This window comes from Schistocerca cancellata, chromosome 1, assembly GCF_023864275.1.
Source record: "Schistocerca cancellata isolate TAMUIC-IGC-003103 chromosome 1, iqSchCanc2.1, whole genome shotgun sequence".
Lineage (NCBI taxonomy): Eukaryota > Metazoa > Arthropoda > Insecta > Orthoptera > Acrididae > Schistocerca > Schistocerca cancellata.
Genome location: NC_064626.1, coordinates 90,706,736 through 90,727,000, shown reverse-complemented (window position 1 = coordinate 90,727,000; position 20,265 = coordinate 90,706,736). Strand labels below are relative to the sequence as shown.

The following is a 20,265-nucleotide window of genomic DNA, read 5'->3' as shown; positions in this document are numbered from 1 at the left end:
TGAAGTGATTAGAGTAAAACATTGTCAAATAAAGCAAAGTAGGCATTGGGCGCAAAGTCATTTTGCCAGTTCAACAGTTTAGTTGGTTCTCTATTTTTTACTTCATAAATTTCAAGCTACTCTAACAAATTAAGAGCACGGCTTTTTCCCACTCGGTGAAGAATACGCACACAACTCTCAATGCTCCCTATGGAATGACCAGTATCAAATAAATGCTGTCCCAAAGCCGTTTTTTTCTGTGAGAGTTCTTTAAACCTTAATTTAAAAGAGCGGCCTGTTTGACCGATATAATATTTGTCACAATTACTGCAGTCAATCCTTTACACTCCAGAGCCATCAAATTTATCATAGTTCCCTTTCAGTTTATGTTTTATTCGTAGTTTTAGGGTGTTATTAACCTGAAAGCGACATCTGACATCAGAGCTTTTAAAACATTTTTCTATGTGCAAAAAGTTTCCATCTGAAAGATCTTGCTACAGCATATCTCCAATGTAGCATGACTCTGACGCGGGTATATAAGCACCGACATGTAGGCAAGGGGTAGTGTACCATTCGTGTCACTTCGAGGAGTGTGTGGTAAACACAGCCCCATAATCTATGTGTTTTTTATCTTAGACAAGATTTACGTCCTAACATAACTTAAAGGGCACATTCGGCTTCATTTAACAACTATCTTAGCACCCACTGCTTCTCTTGTGTGGAGTGTATGGACTACACCGGTTATTTCTTTACCGGATTTTTACGTCGTTCAGAAATCGCTACATCTTCTAAGCTTTTCACGCTAATTAAGGCCGTAGAAGTATGGTCTTTTCCGAATGCACTTCCGACCAGAAATCAATTCTGGTAGCTGGAGTCAGAGATCCTCATTAATCCACCCTTTTGAGTAATTTCGGTGACATTCACTTTCATCAAAATTTTCATTCCCTAACACATATTTCTTTACAAGTCAAATACCAATTTTCATAGATTTAACTTTAAATATGTTTTAATATAAAGAAATTTTTTGTAAAATCTTTCCAGAAAACATTTAAACATCAATTTCTTTACCTCTAACCAAGAAGCCAAATACAAACTTTCAACATTTTGTTTGAAAAATTCTTTCGTAAACAAATATTTCCAGAACCATTTTCAATCCCAATTTTACCTCCTTAGCAGCTGAATTTCCAGAAACACCGAAACACATAATTTTTTAGATTTCCAACCTAGAACATAAATACAAATTTTCTTCGATTTAGCTATAAAAAGGATTACTTAATGAAATACTTTCAGAAAAATGTTCATCGCCTGTTTCACCCCCTTAGCGACTAAAATACCAAAAACACCAAAACACATACTTTTTAATTACTAACAAAGAAGTCCAATGCCATTTTTCAGAGATACATCTTTAAAAATACTTTATTAGTACTGTAATAATGATTTATTTTCAAAATAAACTTTCACCCACTATTTTAACCCCTTAGTAGTTGAATTTTAAAAAATACTGAAGCATGTATTTTTTTTTTGTTTCTGATTGAGAAACCAAATACCAGTTTTCAAGCTCTAGCATCACAATTAACATAAGAGTGACTTGTCTTGAAAAAACATTTCAGCCCCTACTTCACCCTCTTAGGGATGGAATTTCGAACAATGCCTCACTAAATGGTGCTAACAGTGTAAGACCAGCGCCCATTCCAGTAGTTCAAGTTCGTCTCATTAGCAGTTTGGGCTAGTGAATGATGAGTCAGTGAATGAGTCACACACTATTTCATTCACTTAAGAGCTGAATTTCCAAAAACACCGAAACACGTATTTCTTGTTTCTAATCGAGTATCCAAATACAAATTTTAATTAATTTATCTTTAAAATGCTTTCATAATGAAATAATTTCATAAAACATTTCACTGCTTATTGCAAAAACGTTGAAAACCGTATTTCTTTTTATTTCTAAGCAAAAATTCAAGTAACATAGATGTAGCGTCAATAATTGTTTCAATAGTTCTTTAATAAAGATTTATTTTTAAAAAGAGACAGTCACACACTATTTCTCCCCCCACAGGAATTCAATTCTTATAAGTGCTGAAACACTGTTTCTTTACTCTCTCCAAATTTCGAATTTCTATCCTTGGTGATTAAGGCTGGGTCGTGACGAGTCAGTCACTCAGGACATGGCCCTTCATATATAGAGATAACAAACTGTCAAAGGAGATACTCACCAGTTTTGCTGAGGTTCTGGTCATTATGAAGAAATTCCCAATTATAATCCAAGACAAGGCGATTCCTGTGGTTTATGGCTCTTGTGATCTGCTGTACAGCGTGCAGTAATTTGGAGAGGATCGCACTCCTCAGCTGATCCTTTTGCAGTGTCTCCAGGTTCCATTCCATGTCATCCAACCTTAAACAATAAAATGCGGTCACCTGATGTAACAAGTGACATTTTGATACTAGACTGTCTTTTCTTGAACAGAGCAATGAAACCAAACTCAGGCAGCCACTTCTCAAGTTTTTAGGTCGCCCTTCGACGCTGACATCCAGGCCATTAGGTGTGAATCAAGGTATTAGACTGGGTTATTCCAGCGTGAATTGTGAATGGTATGCGAGTCTGTTGACACGTTTTGGTAAAGTGAGCGGTCTTTGTTGAAGAATACTTTTGCACAAATTCATCCAATACTATGATAGGACAAGTACAAACTCTAGTACAGATAGATAATTACTGACGTATTCCTTATAGAACATACAAACATATACATTATGTTGATTGGTGAATGTTCAAATTTCATAATCATACCATAGCACTCGGAGTCACTTGACACAAGTCTTTCAGGCTAAGTTTCGAAACATGCCGTTGACGGTTCTCTACAAGTATCTGTTCGTCCACAGCACAGTCACATGCAACACTTTCACTATAAAGCCAAAACTTCATCAAGAGGTAGCCATATCTCCCTTGCGCCATTCGGGTGCAGATGAGTAATGAGCATTCACCACAACGAAGATCAGACTCTGCACGCTTCACCGTTGGTTTCTGAATAAGCTGCGCCTTTTGGGTGGATGTTCATTCCCACATTCTTTCTACATCTCGGTGACATCGAAGATAAATACGAAAATAAACACAAAGTGGCCTGTGTGACTTTCTTCAGGTGTGCAATCAGTCGATTTATGGAATACGGTATTTAGAACTGAGTTCATACGGGGCTTCAAAATTTGCACCTCTGTCGCTTTAGATCTCAGGTGAGCAGGAGCAATGTTGGATAGGACAGGCAACCATTGAGTGGCACTTGATCTGGCAGTGCCATTAACGGTTCTCAAGGCCTCGTTGTGCATAATGGTCACTACATTTTCATGCTGGGGCATTGCGTAGCATATCTGCATTTAATCCCCAGTCATTTCCAGAAAATTGGTGCAATTGATTTACTGTTGAGCCAAACTTTGTCAGGTTCATTGAGTGCAGCACAAATGACAGAGACAGATAGGGGAGACGCCTACAGTAGATGTTTAGAGAAGCAGTTATTTTATTTGGGTTTGGCCACAGTCAGCGCACTGGTCAACCAAAGCACTATGACCACCAAATTACTATCGATATGAAACCGTCCAGACTGTAGCAGCGTTACCTGGCAAGGGACGTGTGCTAGTCACACACACACACACGCGCGCTTCATGTGGTACCAGTGAGAGAGCTGTCTGTGTGTAGAATGGGAAGGCACGCAGTCTATCTGAGTTCCTCCAAGGGCGGATTGTGATGGCCCAGAGGCTCGGCACGAGCATTTCAGAAACTGCACGACTCGACGGATGTTCCGGGAGTGCTGTGGGAGTGTCTTCAATGCGAGGCGAAACTAAGGTGAAACCACATCCTGACATCGAGGGGCCACAACCCTACAACACCACCACCTGATCAAACCAGAGTATCTCCCTACAGATTATCTTACAACCCTCAATTAAATGGAAAATATAAAATTAAAAAGACTGAAAATCGAACGAGATATGAATAATGAAACACACGTCCTCGCCACACCAACAAATGAAGGAACATAGGGCTGCTGGCGTGGATGATATCTGCAGTGTACGAATAAAGCATTTTGGTAGTACAGCCTTACAATGTAATGTAAAGTTAATGAATAGCTGTATCAGTAAGTAGCATGCGCATTCCGAAACTGTAGAGGAAAGCCAGAGTGGTAGCCCAGCTGAAACAAGGGAAAGATCCTACAGATCCTCAAACTTCTCTCCTTTGTCACATTTGTGTCATCTCTATGGGGCCATTGAAAGAATACTTTTTGAAAGACTTTTTGTAGCATTAGAGACCAAATTCATACCAGAACCAGTAGGATTTATGCTTGGTGGTTGTGGTAAAATACTCAGTCTCATTCAACATATAAAGGACGGCCTCTTACAGAAACAGATAATGGGACTCGCTTTTACAAATCTCTCTGCTGGCTATGATACTGTCAGTCACCAACGGCTGCTCGATAAATTTTATAACAAGGACTTTAAATGACAAAATTAGGGGAACGTCTATTTCAAAATAGACTTTTTATGTGACGCTACAAACAGGAAATAGGCACAGGAGAAGGCGAAAAAATGACACACACACAAAATTGGCTCAAATGGCTCTGAGTGTGTGCGAAACAACTTAAATCTAACTAACCTAAGGACATCACACACATCCATGCCCGAGGCAGGATTCGAACCTGCGACCGTAGTAGTCGCCCGGTTCCAAACTGTAGCGCCAAGAACGGCTCGGCCATATTGGCCGATCTACACACACACACACACACACACAGATATATATATATATATATATATATATATATATATATATATATATATATATATATATATATATATATATATATATATCGACGATATTCCCATGGGTTCACAAGGAAAATCGTTTGTGGTCTGAATTCTCAAAGACATACTATGGAGAACACTTCCGCACATCAAATCCCAGTAGAACTCTGATGTGTGTCTTTCACTTTAGAAATAAAGACGCACATACACACTTTAAAGTGGCGAGGCCGGGTCAAGAACTAAACCAGATGAACCGCTGAAATATTTGGGTATCCGACTTGACAACAATGTGACATTTTGGACGTTAAGGGAAAAGTGTGTGCGAATAATAACATCATCCAAAAATTCAGCGGCACGAAATGGGGAGTTCATCCTCAAATTCTGAGAACATCGGCTCTCGTCCTATGTTTCTCTGCAGCTGAGAATGCGACAAATGCCTGGTACCACTCTGCAGTTGCCACATGTGCCGACGTGGTAAACAATGAGAAAGAGCGCGTAGTGTCTGGCTCCTAAAATCAACGCTAGTTCGGCAAATTTACCCAACCTTCGACATAGCTCGACCCATAAACAGTAAGTTGCAGTCCGATTATCACCAGCACCATTTATACGGTTACGAAATACAGCACAGACTACTGATATCCCAGTGGAGTTTAATGCGAAGGACTAATTCTGTAAACGAGCCTCCTGAAATAGGATGAAAAATTTATTGCAAAACTGTACTGATCAGATGCTCATAAAGCCTGAAGAACCACTGGCTGCTGCGAATCATCTGTTGTTTCCGACGTGGCAGGTGCTTCACCATTTAAGAACTACCATCACACACTGCAATACCAATCTGAGAAAATGGAGGTGTAACAAGAACAACTCCTGGGAATGGGCCGCAACACAAGACCTAACGATATGCCCAAAAACAGGCAAAACGATCGTAGTGGCATACTTTATCGTGGCAAATGACAAAGCTACCCATGTGTCTCAGTACTGGAAATTCATTTATCAGCCGGAACATTATGACTACCTACTTTATAGCCTGTACGTTCACGTTTGGCATGGATAACAGTGGAGCCTTATCATGGTATGAAAGCAGTGAGGCCTTTGTAGGCCGCTGAACAGAGTTGGAACTACATCTGCACACACAAATTCCCAGTTCCCATAAATTCCGGGGACGAGGGCCGTAAGCTGCGACGCCACGTTGAATCGCATCCCAGATGTGTTCGATCAGGTTCAGATCTGGTGAGTTGGAGGGCCAGGAAACCAATTGGGACTTGTCACTGTGTTGCTTGAACCATTCCATCACTATCCTGGCCATGTGACGTAGTGCATTATCTAGCTGAAAAAAAGCTGTCAGGAAACATTATCGTCATGCAGGGGTGTATGTGGTCTGCAAACCAGTATGCTATTCTCCTCGGCGGTCATGGTGCCTTACACGAGCTCCATTGGACCCACGGATGTCCATGTAAGTGTTCGCTGAAGCATAATGGAGCCGCCATCAGTCTGTCTCCACCCCACAGTACACGTGTCAAGGAACTGTTCCCCTGGAAGACGACGGATTGGGGCCCTTCCAGCGGAGTGATGAAGAAGGTATCGGGATGCAGCAGATCATGCCACAATATACCACTGCGCCAAGTTCCGGAATCGATGGTAGTGTGCCCATTTCAGTCGCAGTTGCTGACGTCGTTAACATTTGCAGAGACACAGGCTCTCAGCTGCAGAGGCCTGTCACTAGGAGTGTTTGGTGCACTGTGTGTCTAGACACATTAAAGTTGGATGCTAGTTCCGCCACAGTTCGCTGCCTGTCCTGGTTCACCAGTCTGCACAGCCTACGACGTACGACATCTGTAATGATGAGTGGCCACCCAACCCCACGACGTGTGGACGTGCTTTCACCATGGTGTCGCCACATGTTGAACACACTCGCCACTGCAGTCCCAGAACACCTGACAAGTCGTGCAGTTTCTGTGCTGGGCCTCTGGGCCATCACACTCTGTCCTCGGTCACACTCAGGTATATCACGTGCCTTCCACATTATAAACATGCACAGAATACTCACTGGTACTAGAGACGCACCGTGCATGCGTCGATTGGCAATTATTCCTCACAGGGTGACAGTTCCATCGCCTGGGTGGGTTTATATCACTGGTAGGTCGGTGGTCATAATGCTCTGGCTGATCGGGTCTCTAGTACAGTTACCAATCTAGACACATAAGGTAAGTAAGTATTGACATAAAGCCTGAGATTATTATAAATTATGCTGCCAGGTCGTTAATACCAAACATGGTCAACAAGGGCCCTAACAGGCTTCTGTGGGACACATTGCTAGTGACTCTTGGCATGCTGTCTGCAAAGTGGCCGATTCATCGCTGCCCAGGCCTACCACACTCTTCGATGGAGGCATCCCTGAGACCATCGAATGAGTATGCAGAAAGTTCTCGTGATGGTGGACCCGCACTTTCACCATGTCTAAAGCATGCTCAACCTTGTTCATGTAACAGCTGGAATGGTAGTTTTATGCCTGTGTGGATCAATGTTTGAAGGATGTTGTACATCTCGTTGTTTTACAGCTTGAAGACAACAAACATAATTCTTACGATACTTATGGACAGACATTTAGATATCTGCACATCTATTTTGACAAGAAGGGGCAGTTAGTCAGCTGGGGCCTCACAGCAGAAACCATATGGGCATTTGCCACAAGTGATTTAGGGGAAGCAGAATACTGAAGTTAGAATATCTGGGTGGTGAATAGAGCAGACTGGTGGTGTACTGTCCGTTCATCTCTTAGCAACAGACCTGCATACTCTACGTACACAATATCAACGGTAATCAACAGTATGACGATGATGTTAGGTTTTAATTTCATGTACCATAACTTCCCATCGGCTTGCCGGAAAATACTGAGCTAACATCCCTCAACAATGAGTGAGATATTGGGCTCAGAGGCATGCCAGTACTTTCCAGTACAGAACTTTGAGATGAAGTTTTCCATAAAAACAAAATGAAGATCGAAAATGTGCTGTGATATGACTGGTGTGTTATTATTATTTACTTGTGTTACATTGTTAGGAAACCTCTGTGTTATCAAGTAATCCTTCACTGTATAGAACTTACTGCTTAACAGGTGGTTATTAACTGCCTCTGTAAATATTTTCGTTTATAGTCACTTTTGTCTTCTTAAGCAATCTATTGGACATTTTTATTCCTCGGTACATACCCATGTTCATGAACACAGCAATTTCTGCTCTAATTAACTGACTGATAAATGTGCTCACTACTGTTCTTGCTTCATGTTAATGATCTATTATTTTGCTGGCATCAGCAGACAGAATTAGTGATTTTCACAGGTGATACATGCATTATTGTGAAGGCTAGTAAAAAATCATCAGCAGAAAAAATAGTAAATTGTGCTTTTGTAAAAGTGAAGCCACTAATAGGCTACCTTTAAAGTTTGAAAAAACAGTCACACACACACACACACACACACACACACACACACACACACACACACACCAACTAGTTTTGTACTGTGAAAAGCATCCTACCGCTGATTAACCGAAAATACGAACAAGAAATAATTAACATTGTAGAAGTTTTAAGTTGTTGAGTGCCCATACTGATGAAAAGTTCAACTGGAAAACCCACTGAGTAGACTTTCTAAAATGTTTAGCTTTGTTTCTGTTGCAAAGAGAATAATTTCCAAGTCTAGGGATATAGAAGTCAGTAAGTTGATATAATATCCATATTTCCATTCACTGATGTCTTAATGGAAAATATTCTTGCCTAACTTCTGACAGAGGCAAAAAGTATTCATTTCCCCAAAGAAATTAATTACAATTACGTGAGTGGTCCTCACACATACGTCCAGCAAGTATCCCTCTAATAATCCGAGAATATTAATCACAGCCTCATAATTCATTTATGAACTTTAAAATTTGTTGCAATCAGTGAATCCGAGTTTGAAAGTAACAGAGATTTTCATAACACTAGAAGGATTTGCTTTGCCCTTCATGCAACCTTGGCACAGAAAAACTGAAATATACACCATCTGAAGAAAAATTTCAGATCATAGAAGAGTTTTTCAATGTAGATTCAAGATGTGTCTCCTTAACAATCCCTTTTATTCCATAGAGGAATTCTTCAAGTACGTAGCACGTAGTCGTGTGAATAGTATATTTTGGTTTAAAAAACTGTGTCTTATTTTTCTTCAAATGAGACAGTTCACATCAAAACGTTTATTTATTTATCTGTCGTGACTATGATGTGTGGAACACGTCACTAAGTAACTTGACATGCTAGAGCCGTTTCTTTTTCTAATATACCTTAATGCCACTGTAACAATTTCAGCAGATGAGTCTGGAGATGTTTTTCTTGTGGATGGGATAGACACTATCTTTACACTCTCGAATTAGGAACTGAATAAATTATATTCTGGAGGAAGTAGCGTTTGGTTTAAAGGGGAGAGGCTGATAAAATTGAAGTAGGAACATGCACTTTCTTGTGAATGAACAAGTCTTTTCTGGTGTTCAACTCCTACAATGGTGGTATACTGTATTCTTAAATGATAGGCACTTTTTTTTAAGCCACCAGGCTTCTGACTAGTTTGATGCACCTCACCATGGATTCCTCTCCTGTGCTAATCTCTCCGTTTCAGAGTAGCACTTCCAACATTTGACTTAAATTATTTGCTGGATGTACTCCAATCACTGCTTCTCTTTATAATTTCTACCGTCGGCAGCTCCCTCTAGTACCATAGAAGCTATTCCCCAATATCTTAAAAGATGTCCTTCAGTCTTGTCTCCTCTTCTTGTCAGTGCACGAATATATTCCTCTCCTAACTGACTCACCAGAGAACCACCTCATTCCGTATCTCATCAGTCAACCTAATTTTTAGCAGTCTTCTGTAGCACCACATTCCAAATGCTTCGATACTCTTCTTTTCTGGTTTTCCGAAAGTCCATGTTTCACTTACCATGCAATCCTATGCTCCAAACGTACATTTTCAGAAATTTCTTTCACAAATTAGGGCCTATGTCTGATACTGACACACTCCTCTTGGGAAGAAACGCTCTTTTCGCCAATGCTAGTCTGCATTTTTTGTCCTTTTTTGCTCAGTCTGTCATGGGCTATTTTTCTGCCTAGGTAACAGAATTCCTTAATTTCATCTACTTCGTGACCGCCAATTTTGATGTTAAGTTCGTCGCTGTTCTCATTTCTGCTACTTTCGTCTTTCTTCAATTTACTCTCAGTCCATATTCTGCACTCATTAGACTGTTCATTCCACTCAGGATATCCTGTAATACTTGATCACTTTCACTGAAGACAGAAAGGTCATCAGCGAATGTTATTTTTGATATCCTTTCACCTTTAATTTTAATTTCACTCTTTAACAATTCTCTTATTTCCATCACTGCTTTTACGAAGAATAGATTGAGCAGTAGGGGCGAAAGAGTACATCCCTGTCTTCCACTCTCATTGTTCCCTGTTGATCCTTGTACATGTCGTATACTACCCGCTCTTCACTATAGCTTACCCTTATTTTACTCAGAATTTCGGACATCTTACACCATTTGACCTCGTCGAACAGCTTTTCCAGGTCAACAACTCCAATGAAAGGGTCTTGACTTTTTCTTCCCTGCTTCCATTATCAACCGCAACGTCAGAATTGCCTCTCTAGTGGTTTACCTTTCCTAAAGCCAAGGTGACAGTCATCTAATGGATCCTCCATTTTAATTTTGTTTCTTCTGAATATTATTCTTGTCAGAAATTTGGATTATCAGATGTTAAGATGATTGTGCGATATTTCTCGCACTTGTCGGGTCTTGCAATCTTCAGAATTATGTTGATGATGCTTCTTCAAAAGTCAGATGGAACGTCCTCAAACTCATACATTCTACACACCAACGTGAATAATCGTTTACTTTCGACTTCCCCAATGATTTTAAAAATTTCGATGGAGTGTTATCTATCCCCTTTTGCTTTATTTGATCTTAAGTCTTCCAAAACTCTTTAAATTCCGATAGTAATACTGGATCTCCTATCTCCTCTATATTGATTCATATTTCTTCTTTTTTAGGTTAGAGGGCCTTTTTTAGGTTAGAGGGTCTCAGGAAACCACAGAAAAGGAGTTTGTCTAAAAAGGGTAAGGTAAAACACAGTATGGCAATTGTGGCAACAGTTGGTATTGTAGTTGTAAATTGTCGTAGCTGTTTTGGGAAACAACCAGAAAGCCCTAATAGAAAGCTTTGAAGCTGAAATAGTTATAGGTACGGAAAGCTGGCTAAAGCCGGAAATAAGTTCAGCCGAAAATTTTTCAATCGACCTTTCAAAAAGGATAGATTAAACACAGTAGGTAGTGGAGTATTTATCGCTGTCAGAAGTACGAGTAGTTTGCCTTGTAGCGAAATTGAAGTAGATAGTTCCTGCGAAATAGTATGGGTAGAGGTAGTAGTTGACAATCGGGCTAAACTATTAATAGGATCGTTTTACCTACCCCCGACTCAAAAGATGTAGTTGCTGAACAGTTCAAAGAAAACTTGAGTCTCATTTCCAATAAGTACCCCACTCATAAAATTATACTCGGTGGTGACATTAAACTAGCCTCGATATGTTGGAAAAATTATACGATTAAAGCCTGCTGCAGGCATAAAACGTCATCCGAAATTTTACTGAATGCTTTCACAGATAATTATTTCGAACAAGTAGTCAATGAGCCCACTCGAAGAGTAAATTGTTTCGAAAGCACCTGTGAGCAACAAATCCTGCACAAATAGTATCATGTCGAAACAGGGATTAGCGACCACAAGGTAGTTGCTGCTAGGTTGAATACCGTAACACCTACAACCATCAAAAAGAAAAGCAAAGTATACCTATTTAAAAAAGCTGATAAAAAAGCTCTTAACGTCTTTTGAAGAGACAGTCTCCAGTCCTTCCCATCTGGTCATGTAAGCGTAGAAAAGATGTGGAATGATAGCAAACATAGTATCGACGGCAACTGAGAGATATATAACACATAAATTAATAAGTGATAGTACTGATCCCCCATGGTACACAAAACGGGTCAGATCGCTGTTGCATGCCAAATTTAAAAGAACGCAAAATCCGCAAGACTGGTAAAGTTTTACAGAAGTTCGAAATATAGCGCGTACTTCAATGCGAGATGCTTTTAATAATTTCCACAACGAAACTCTGTCTCGGAATCTGGCAGAAAACCCGAAGAGATTTTAGTCATACATAAAGCACACCAGTGGCAAGACGCAATCAATACATTCACTGCGCTATAAAAACGGTGTATACACTGATGACTGTGCCACTAAAGCAGAGTTTCCGAAACTCCTTCACCAGAGAGGACGAAGTAAATATTCCTGAATTCCAATCAAGAACAACTGCCGAGATGAGAAACATAGAAGTAGATATCCTCGGTGTAACGAAGCAGCTTAACTCACTTAAAAAAGGCAAGGCCTCCGGGCCAGATTGTATACCAGTCAGGTTCCTTTAAGAGTAAGCTGATACAATAGCCCCATATTTAGCTCACTGAAAGATCCGTACCTAAAGACTGGAAAATTGCTCAAGTAGCACCAATACCCAAAAAGGGAAATAGGAGTAATCAGCTCAATACAGGCCTTATCACTAACGTCGATTTGAAGTTGGGGTTCGGAACATATACTGTATTATAACATTACGAATTACCTCGAAGAAAACGATTTACTGACACATAGTCAGCAGGGCTTCAGAAAATATCGTTCTTGTGAAACACAACTGGATTCGTGATTTCCTGTCAGAAAGGTCAGTTAGCAGTAACAGACGGAAAGTAATCGAGTAAAACAGAAGTAATATCCGGTGTTACAGGCCCTCTACTGTTCCTGATCTATAGAGACAATCTGAGTAGCCGTCTCAGTGTGTCTGCAGATGATCCAGTCATTTCCCGTCTTGTAAAGTCGTCAGATGACCAAAACGAACTGCAAAATTAAGTAGATATGATATCTGTGTGGTGCGAAAAGCGGCAGTTGACCTTGAATAAAGAAAAGTGTGGAGCTATTCACACGAGTAATAAAAGAAATCGGCTAAATTTCGATTACGCGGTAAGTCACACACATCTGAAGGCTGTAAATTCAACTAAATACTTAGCGATTACAATTGCAAAGAAGCTAAATTGGAACTATCACATAGATAATGTTGTTGGTAGAGCAAACCAAAGACGGCGATTCATTGGCAGAACGCTTAGAAGGTGTGACAGATCTGCTACAGAGACTGCTTACACGACGCTTGTCCGCCCTATTCTGGAGCATTGCTGTGCAGTGTGGGATCCGCATCAGGTGGGACTGACGGATGACGTCGAAAAAGTACAAAGAAGCGCAGATCGTTTTGTATTATAGCGAAATAGGGGAGATAGTACCGCAGACATGATACATGAATTGGAGTGACAATCATTAAAACAAAGGCGTCCTTCGCTGCGACGGGATCTTCTCCTGAAATTTCAATCAACAGTTCCCTCCGTCGATTACGGAAACATTCTGTTGTCAGCCACCTACATAGGGAGAAACGATCATCAGTATAAGGTAAGAGAAATCAGGGCTCGCACAGAAGAATTTAAGTGCTCGTTTTTCTCGCGCACCGTTCGAGAATGGGACGGAGGAGAGACAGCTTGAAGGTGGTTTATTGAACCCTCTGCCCGGCACATTATTGTGAATAGCAGAGTAATTTTGCTGTTCAAGTATCAGAAGTCGTCAGCTACTTCTAGTGACTCATTTCCTAATTTAGTTACACCTTTAAATTTCACAGTTCAGACTGATTCGTTCACTTAATAACCTAAGGACAGGTAACTTTGTTTTCTACGGTTTAATATCGTTGAGATATAAGACGATTTGAAAGAAAAGAAAATGAATTAACTTAACGATACTCAGTGTTTGACAGAACACGACACTGCAAACACTTTCTTGGTGTTTATTTAATCACAATCCGGCTCTCAGTTTGTAGGTCAGCGTCACGTTGACACTTGACGACGAGTTAAGGAGCTGAAAGCCAGTTTGTGATTAAGCGAATAACAGCCGCCGAACATCAGGAAGGCGTTTCCTTTATGATTTTAAAATAAAATTATGTCCGAATGGGGAACTAAGGCACGAGATTTATAAATATTCGGTGAGCAGTTGTCGTAGCCTCACTCATATACGAATGTCACTAGCAGTATGAATAAACTTACGCTAACAAACTCTGGGCTCTTGTCCTGGCGCCCCAGTGGGGACAGAGCGGTCGCCGCGTCATCTTCTGCCAGTGGCGCCGTGGGAGGGGCGTGGAGGAGTGTGCGACCGCCACACCGCTCTCCAGCACACTGTCGACACCCAGGACCTGGAGCCGGTCTTTCGCACGAAATGAGCTCGTGAAATGACATCACGAGGCTGAGGGCACCCCATTCCAGTCCTCCGAGGTAAAATACTTGGAACCGAACACAGACCCCATCTATACCACGTCTACAAATTGAGCATTGATCTGCTGGTTGGACAATAAACTTCTGTCTTCGTAGAAAGAAATTAACCTGTTGATAACTTTTCTGAGTGAAATTAAAAACAAAGTGGGCAATCACTTCTTGATTTCCAACATGATGCTCACTGTTAGCCAAAATAGGTGTACTCAAAAATTTTGCAAGCCTCATACAATTTGCAAAACGTGACATAAACCCACCAGACAAAATGTTGTTTACCACTTTAACTGAGCACACGTGTTGCTTTGGAATGCTAAAGATGTTGCAGGACTGGTACCATGCAGTCACGTGACCCTCCGCCACTGACGTTAGCAGCAACACTGAGGTGGTAATCGCGGTGTGCTTGTGCCAGTCGCTTGTAACAGATCTGTAAATTAAGGCGGGTCGACGTGTAGGTCTTACGGAATGGCAGAAGTGATCTATAACTTTTGGACAAGCACATGAACAGACCATGAAGTTACCCAAGGTACTGGTTTCTCAACGCTCACTGTGCATGTGTCTGGAGGGAACAATGTGCCAGTCATAGCGACAAAAGTCAGTATAACAGTACTTTTCTTAAAAAGACTCTAACCGCCAGGACTGAGAACGACTGCCACTCTGAGTGAATGATGAGTCGTTTCACACCTTACACCAACTGCTGCTGTCAGTGAATGTGAGACATGTGATGTGTCATCTTACTACACTTGTTCTATTCACTGTGATTAAGTTTGCAAATTAAAATAATGGTTAAGAGTAGGAAGCAGAGGAAACCTACACTATATGATCAAAAGTATTTGGACACCTGGCTGAAAATGACTTACAAGTTCGTGGCGCCCTCCACCAGTAATGCTGGAATTCAATATGGCGTTGCCCCAACCTTAGCTTCCACTCTCGCAGGTATACGATCAGTCAGGTGCTGCAAGGTTTCTTTGGGAATGGCAGCCCATTCTTCACGGAGTGCTGCTCTCAGAGAGGTATCGATGTCGGTCGGTGAGGCCTGGGACGAAGTCGGCGTTCCAAAACATCCCAAAAGTGTTCTGTAGGATTCAGATCAGGGCTCTGTGCAGACCAGTCCATTACAGGGATGTTATTGTCGTTTAACCACTCCGCCACAGGCCTTACATTATGAACATATGCTCGGTCGTGTTGGAAGATGCAGTAGCCATCACCGAATTGCTCTTCAACAGTGAGAAGCGAGAAGGTGCATAAAACATCAGTGTACGCCTGTGTTGTGATTGTGCCAAGCAAAACAACAAGCAGTCCATGAAAAACACGACCACACCATAACACCAACGCCTCCGAATTTTACGGTTCGCACTACACACGCTGGCAGATGACGTTCACTGGGCATTCGCCATCCCACACACTGCCTTCGGGTCGCCACATTGTGTACCGTGGTTTGTCTCTCTCACTGTTCAACTGTCCAATATTTGCGCTCCTTACACCAAGCGAGGCGTCGTTTGGCATTTACTGGTGTGATGTGTAGCTTATGAGCAGTCTCTCGACCATGAAATCCTCCTGCCAAACTGTCATAGTACTTGCAGTGGATCCTGATGCAGTTTGGAATTCTTGTGTGATGGTCTGGATAGATGTCTGCCTATTACACATTACGATCCTCTTCAACTGTCGGCAGTCTCTGTCAGTCAGAAGAAGAGGTCGGCCTGTACGCTTTTGTGCTGTACGTGTCCACTTCACTATCAAATTGTAAACAGTGGTCGTAGAGATGTTTAGGAGTGTGGAAATCTCGCGTACAGACATATGACACAAGTGATACCCAACGACCTGACCAAGTTGCGAATCAGTGAGTTCCGCAGAGCGCTCCATTCTTCTGTCTCACGCTGTCTGATTACTACTGAGTTTGCTGATATGGAGTACCTGGCAGTAGGTGGCAGCATAATGCACCTAACATGAAAAACGTTTGTTTTTGGGGGTGTCCGCATACATTTGATCACATAGTGTATGTAGATGGATGTAAACTTTTATTAAAGAGAGGTTAGCGAAAACTACATCATGATCCAAACCTGGAATCAAGAGGGATTAGAATTTTGTTTCTAACTGCCTAATTTTCAGAATATGACAGCTACAAGAAATCATTGAAGCATAGTAGGAAGACAGTGCCCACAAAAATCCCAAGTCATCGTGGCAGTAGTTTGGCTAGTCGTGTCAGGAGAAAAAATACTGTGTAATTTGCAGAGACAGATACCCCCTGAGGTGCTAACAGGTGAAAGAGTCACAGGCAGTGTAGAACTCAAAGGAAAAATAGTCCCTCATAGAATTACACGTTGTCAGGGTTGGGAGGTATAAAAAATTATTTAATGGACGGTCAGGAGAGTGTTTCAGTGGGGCCATCGAATTAGGCCATTATAGTATGAAAAGCATTATTTGTCCTACAGTGAACTGTCTGACGTCACTGCAGCCAAAAGATGTGAGCAGAGAGGATGGCAACCAGTTCTTCAGTGAGAACGCGCCAGGTGTTGGAAGAAACTGGACAGGCAAAAAATTGGTGGTTCACCTCTATGACATGACAAGCTTTTCTTGCTCATTCCCAGTTAACAAACTGCCATGAAATACAGTTTCATAGGAAGTGAGTCTGTTTGACATTGATGAAGTATATTTTGTTTTGTGACAATCTACACAGACTTAAAAGATGATACGTAATGAGCAAAGCTAACGCAGTGCAATACACCATCACCCCAACTCGAAATGGTAAGTGGGACGATGTAGGGTGCCAAGTTGTCGACTGGTTGAATGTTGTGACTATATCATCGTGCGTGGCCTCTTGGTCACGATGACAGGCTTAAATTAGTTTGTGTTATGTTATTACTTGCCAGCAGATCCCAAATCATGTGCACTTTATGGTCTTAAGTCCCATTTGATGGACCACTCAGTACAGAAGTATTGTTGCAGGGTAGAACTGTAAACTCATCTACACACATGTGACTACAACTGTGGCTGATGGGAGAAGCAATCCATGAGTGCTGGTGGTAAGGAGGAGGGTGGGGAAGGAGGAAGGATAGCAAGGAAGCGGTGGGGAAGGGTGCAGTGTCGCTTGTGGGAACACGCAGGAAAATGATGGGGACATGACAAAAAACAAGCTGTCAGTCCGCATGACAAACTGTGACCAAGAGGCAGCTGGACACCCAGTTGCTGAATATGCTGCCCAATACATTGGACCTCAGTTCAGTGACTGCTTCACAGCCTGGGCCATCTGGATCCTTACTAACAGCACCAGCTTTTCCCTAACTGAGCTGGTGGGAACTCACCTGCAATTATCTTACCTTCCCATAAGCCCCCTGGCCGAGCCTTTGCTATTCCTTTTGCTCCACACTCCTACCCCCTTCCCGCTCCCACTCCAGCTCTACACAGCCTTCTATTTCATCAATGCCTTCGCTACTCTTTTTCCTCACATCTCCCTTTGCCATTCCCGTTCCCACCTGCTCACCTGGTAACTTTAAGGGAAGTTCAGCTCCGTATGACAAACCAGAAGAGTCTTATGAACTCCAGCGGTCATTATCAAGTTCTCAGCCGGTGTCACAAGGTGTTACCTTGATGTCTCCTAGATGAGCAAAGTTTCGTCCCGTCTACTCACTAACTAATATTAGTCTCGGAAAATAGAGGTAGTAAATATAGCTCAGAGAACAAATATGAGAACTGGAGAAGAGGATTACATGTACGACTATGGGTTGGTTCTTTCAGTGGCGTACGTACCCTTGTACGGAGCAAGAGCGAATGCAGTCGGCAGCGACGCCGCGGATGAGGCCCCTGGTGAGCTCCCTGGAGCTGTCCTCCGTGAGGTGGCGGACCTCCGCGAGGGCGCGGCCGCACTCCTCGTCCTCCGCGGGCGGCGGCTCGTGGCCTCTGCGCGGCACCAGCCGTGCGGCGGCCGGCACCGCGACGGACGGCGCCTCCAGGTTCTCGCACGTTTCGAACAGATAATAATTTCCTGCGAAACGATTTTCAGTACCCATTAGGCTGGCACACTGACTGATCACACAGGTTCTTGTTGACTACTGCTGTCTAGACGCTCACTAGCAGCCATTGAAATTGCAACACAAAAAAATCGACTCCACCGAGACCGAACGTTGCCAGGTTGAACTGGTCGCTCTCATATATCTCCGGCACCTTGTGTCATGGTACACAGTAAATGGCTGGCAAGTTTGACAAAAATCGTTAAATTTCTGACATCTTAAGACCTGTGAGTGGTCTGCAGACCTCTCACCTTCGAGATCTCCATCATTCTGTCTTCAGCAAAATATTAAGTTCCTGGCAGACGAAAATCGTGTGCCGGACGGAGACTCGAGTTCGGGACCTTTTAATTCGCGGGCAAGTCCTCGATTGGTAGAGCACTTGCCCACGAAAGCCAAAGGTCCCGCGTTCGAGTCTCCGTCCGGCACACGATTTTCATCTGCCAGGAAGTTTCATATCTGAGCACGCTCGACTTGCAGAGTGAAAATCTCATTATATGTTTCCCATGATGCCCCAACGTACATCAATACAGAGCGTGTTGGGCTGTCATGTCCAGAACGTCCTGCAGACCTCTCACCCATTCAAAGCAACTTCTCACGTGTTGCTAAGAAACGGGCACGTCAAAACTCAACAGCCATTGAGCTCTGGTACAGAGTTGAAGAGGGGTAGAATGTAACTACACCTGTCATCTAAGCTTTAGTTCGACTCAGTGTCCAGTCAGATCACAGCCACTGTTGGTGGCACAACTGGAGGCTCTGTGTACTACAGCTTGTATAGTCTTCAATCAGCTAACAACGTAATCACATAATCTGCCTATATTCTAAATACACACAGAAAGTACAATTTAGTTATTTTCTGTACCTTCTGCTGTTACGAATCTAGTAACCAAATGTGGGCTTTTACATCCAAAATTTAGCGACGACTTTGGTATACAGCAAACCAGCTACTTGGAATTTCCTGAAGGAATGATACTGCGAGCCGGACCGGGGCTCGAACTCGGGAACTTTACTATTTGCTCTCAGGACTGAGCCACCCAAGCACGACTCACGACCCCTCCTCACAGCTTTACCTCCGCCAGTACTTCATAGAAGTTCTCCTGCGAAAGTTACGGGATTAGCACTCCTGCTTCATCCAGTTTTCTGATTTAGCACATTTTCTCCAGTTTTTGAGGTGTGACAGGAATCACTCGTCTTTTTTAAACAAAAATCTTGTTCAATACTGCAGCATTTTCAAGAACAGTCTCAAATGTTATCATTCGTTAAAACACTTCATCGTCGATTGTAATGATACATTCACTACCATACCTTTTATCTCCGTCACATAACGCTTCAGCTTAGTGAAGCATTATACACTTAAGCGCCAAAGAAACTGGTATAGGTACGCGTATTCAAATGCAGAGATATGTAAACAGGCAGAATACGGCGCTGTGGTCGGCAAGGCCTATATAAACAAAAAGTGTCTCGCGCAGTTGTTAGGTCGGTTACTGCTGCTACAATGTCAGTTAATCAAGACGAGTTTGAATGTGGCGTTCCTGTCGGCGCGCGAACGATGGGACACAGCATCTACGAGATAGCGATGAAGTGGGGATTTTTTCCGTACGACCATTTCACTAGTGTACCGTGAATATCTGGGATCTGGTAAAAGTCAAATCTCCGACACCGCTGCGAACGGAACAAGATCCTGGAAGAACGGGACCAACGACAACTGAAGAGAATAGTTCAACGTGACAGAAGCCCCACCCTTCTGCAAATTGCTGCAGATCTCAATTCTGCGCCATCGACAAGTGTCAGTGTGCGAATCATTCAACGAAACGTCATCGGTATGGGCATTCGGAGCAGAGCGCCCATTCGTGTACCCTAGTGACTGCATGATACAAAGCTTGACGCCTCGCCTGGTCCTGTCAACACCTGCACTGGACTGTTGACGACTGGAAACATGCTGTCTGCTCGGACGAGCCTCGTTTCAAATTGTATCGAGCGGATGGACGTGTACGGGTATGGAGACAACCTCATGAATCCACGGACCTTTGCTTGTCAGTAGGGGACTGTTCAAGCTGGTGGAGGCTCTGTAATGTGGGGCGCGTGCAGTTG

General features: G+C 42.5%; 1 protein-coding gene across 1 annotated transcript in view; it reads right to left on the bottom strand.

Moving 5' to 3' along the window:
* Positions 1 to 20,265, bottom strand: part of LOC126182348 (uncharacterized) — a 128,214-nt gene that overhangs the window by 72,202 nt on the left and 35,747 nt on the right. The window contains exons 2-3 of the mRNA XM_049924885.1: positions 17,918 to 18,152; positions 2,193 to 2,371 (exon numbers count right to left, since the gene is read on the bottom strand). Coding sequence (XP_049780842.1) covers positions 2,193 to 2,371; positions 17,918 to 18,152 — 414 coding nt within the window. The remainder of the gene's footprint in view (positions 1 to 2,192; positions 2,372 to 17,917; positions 18,153 to 20,265) is intronic.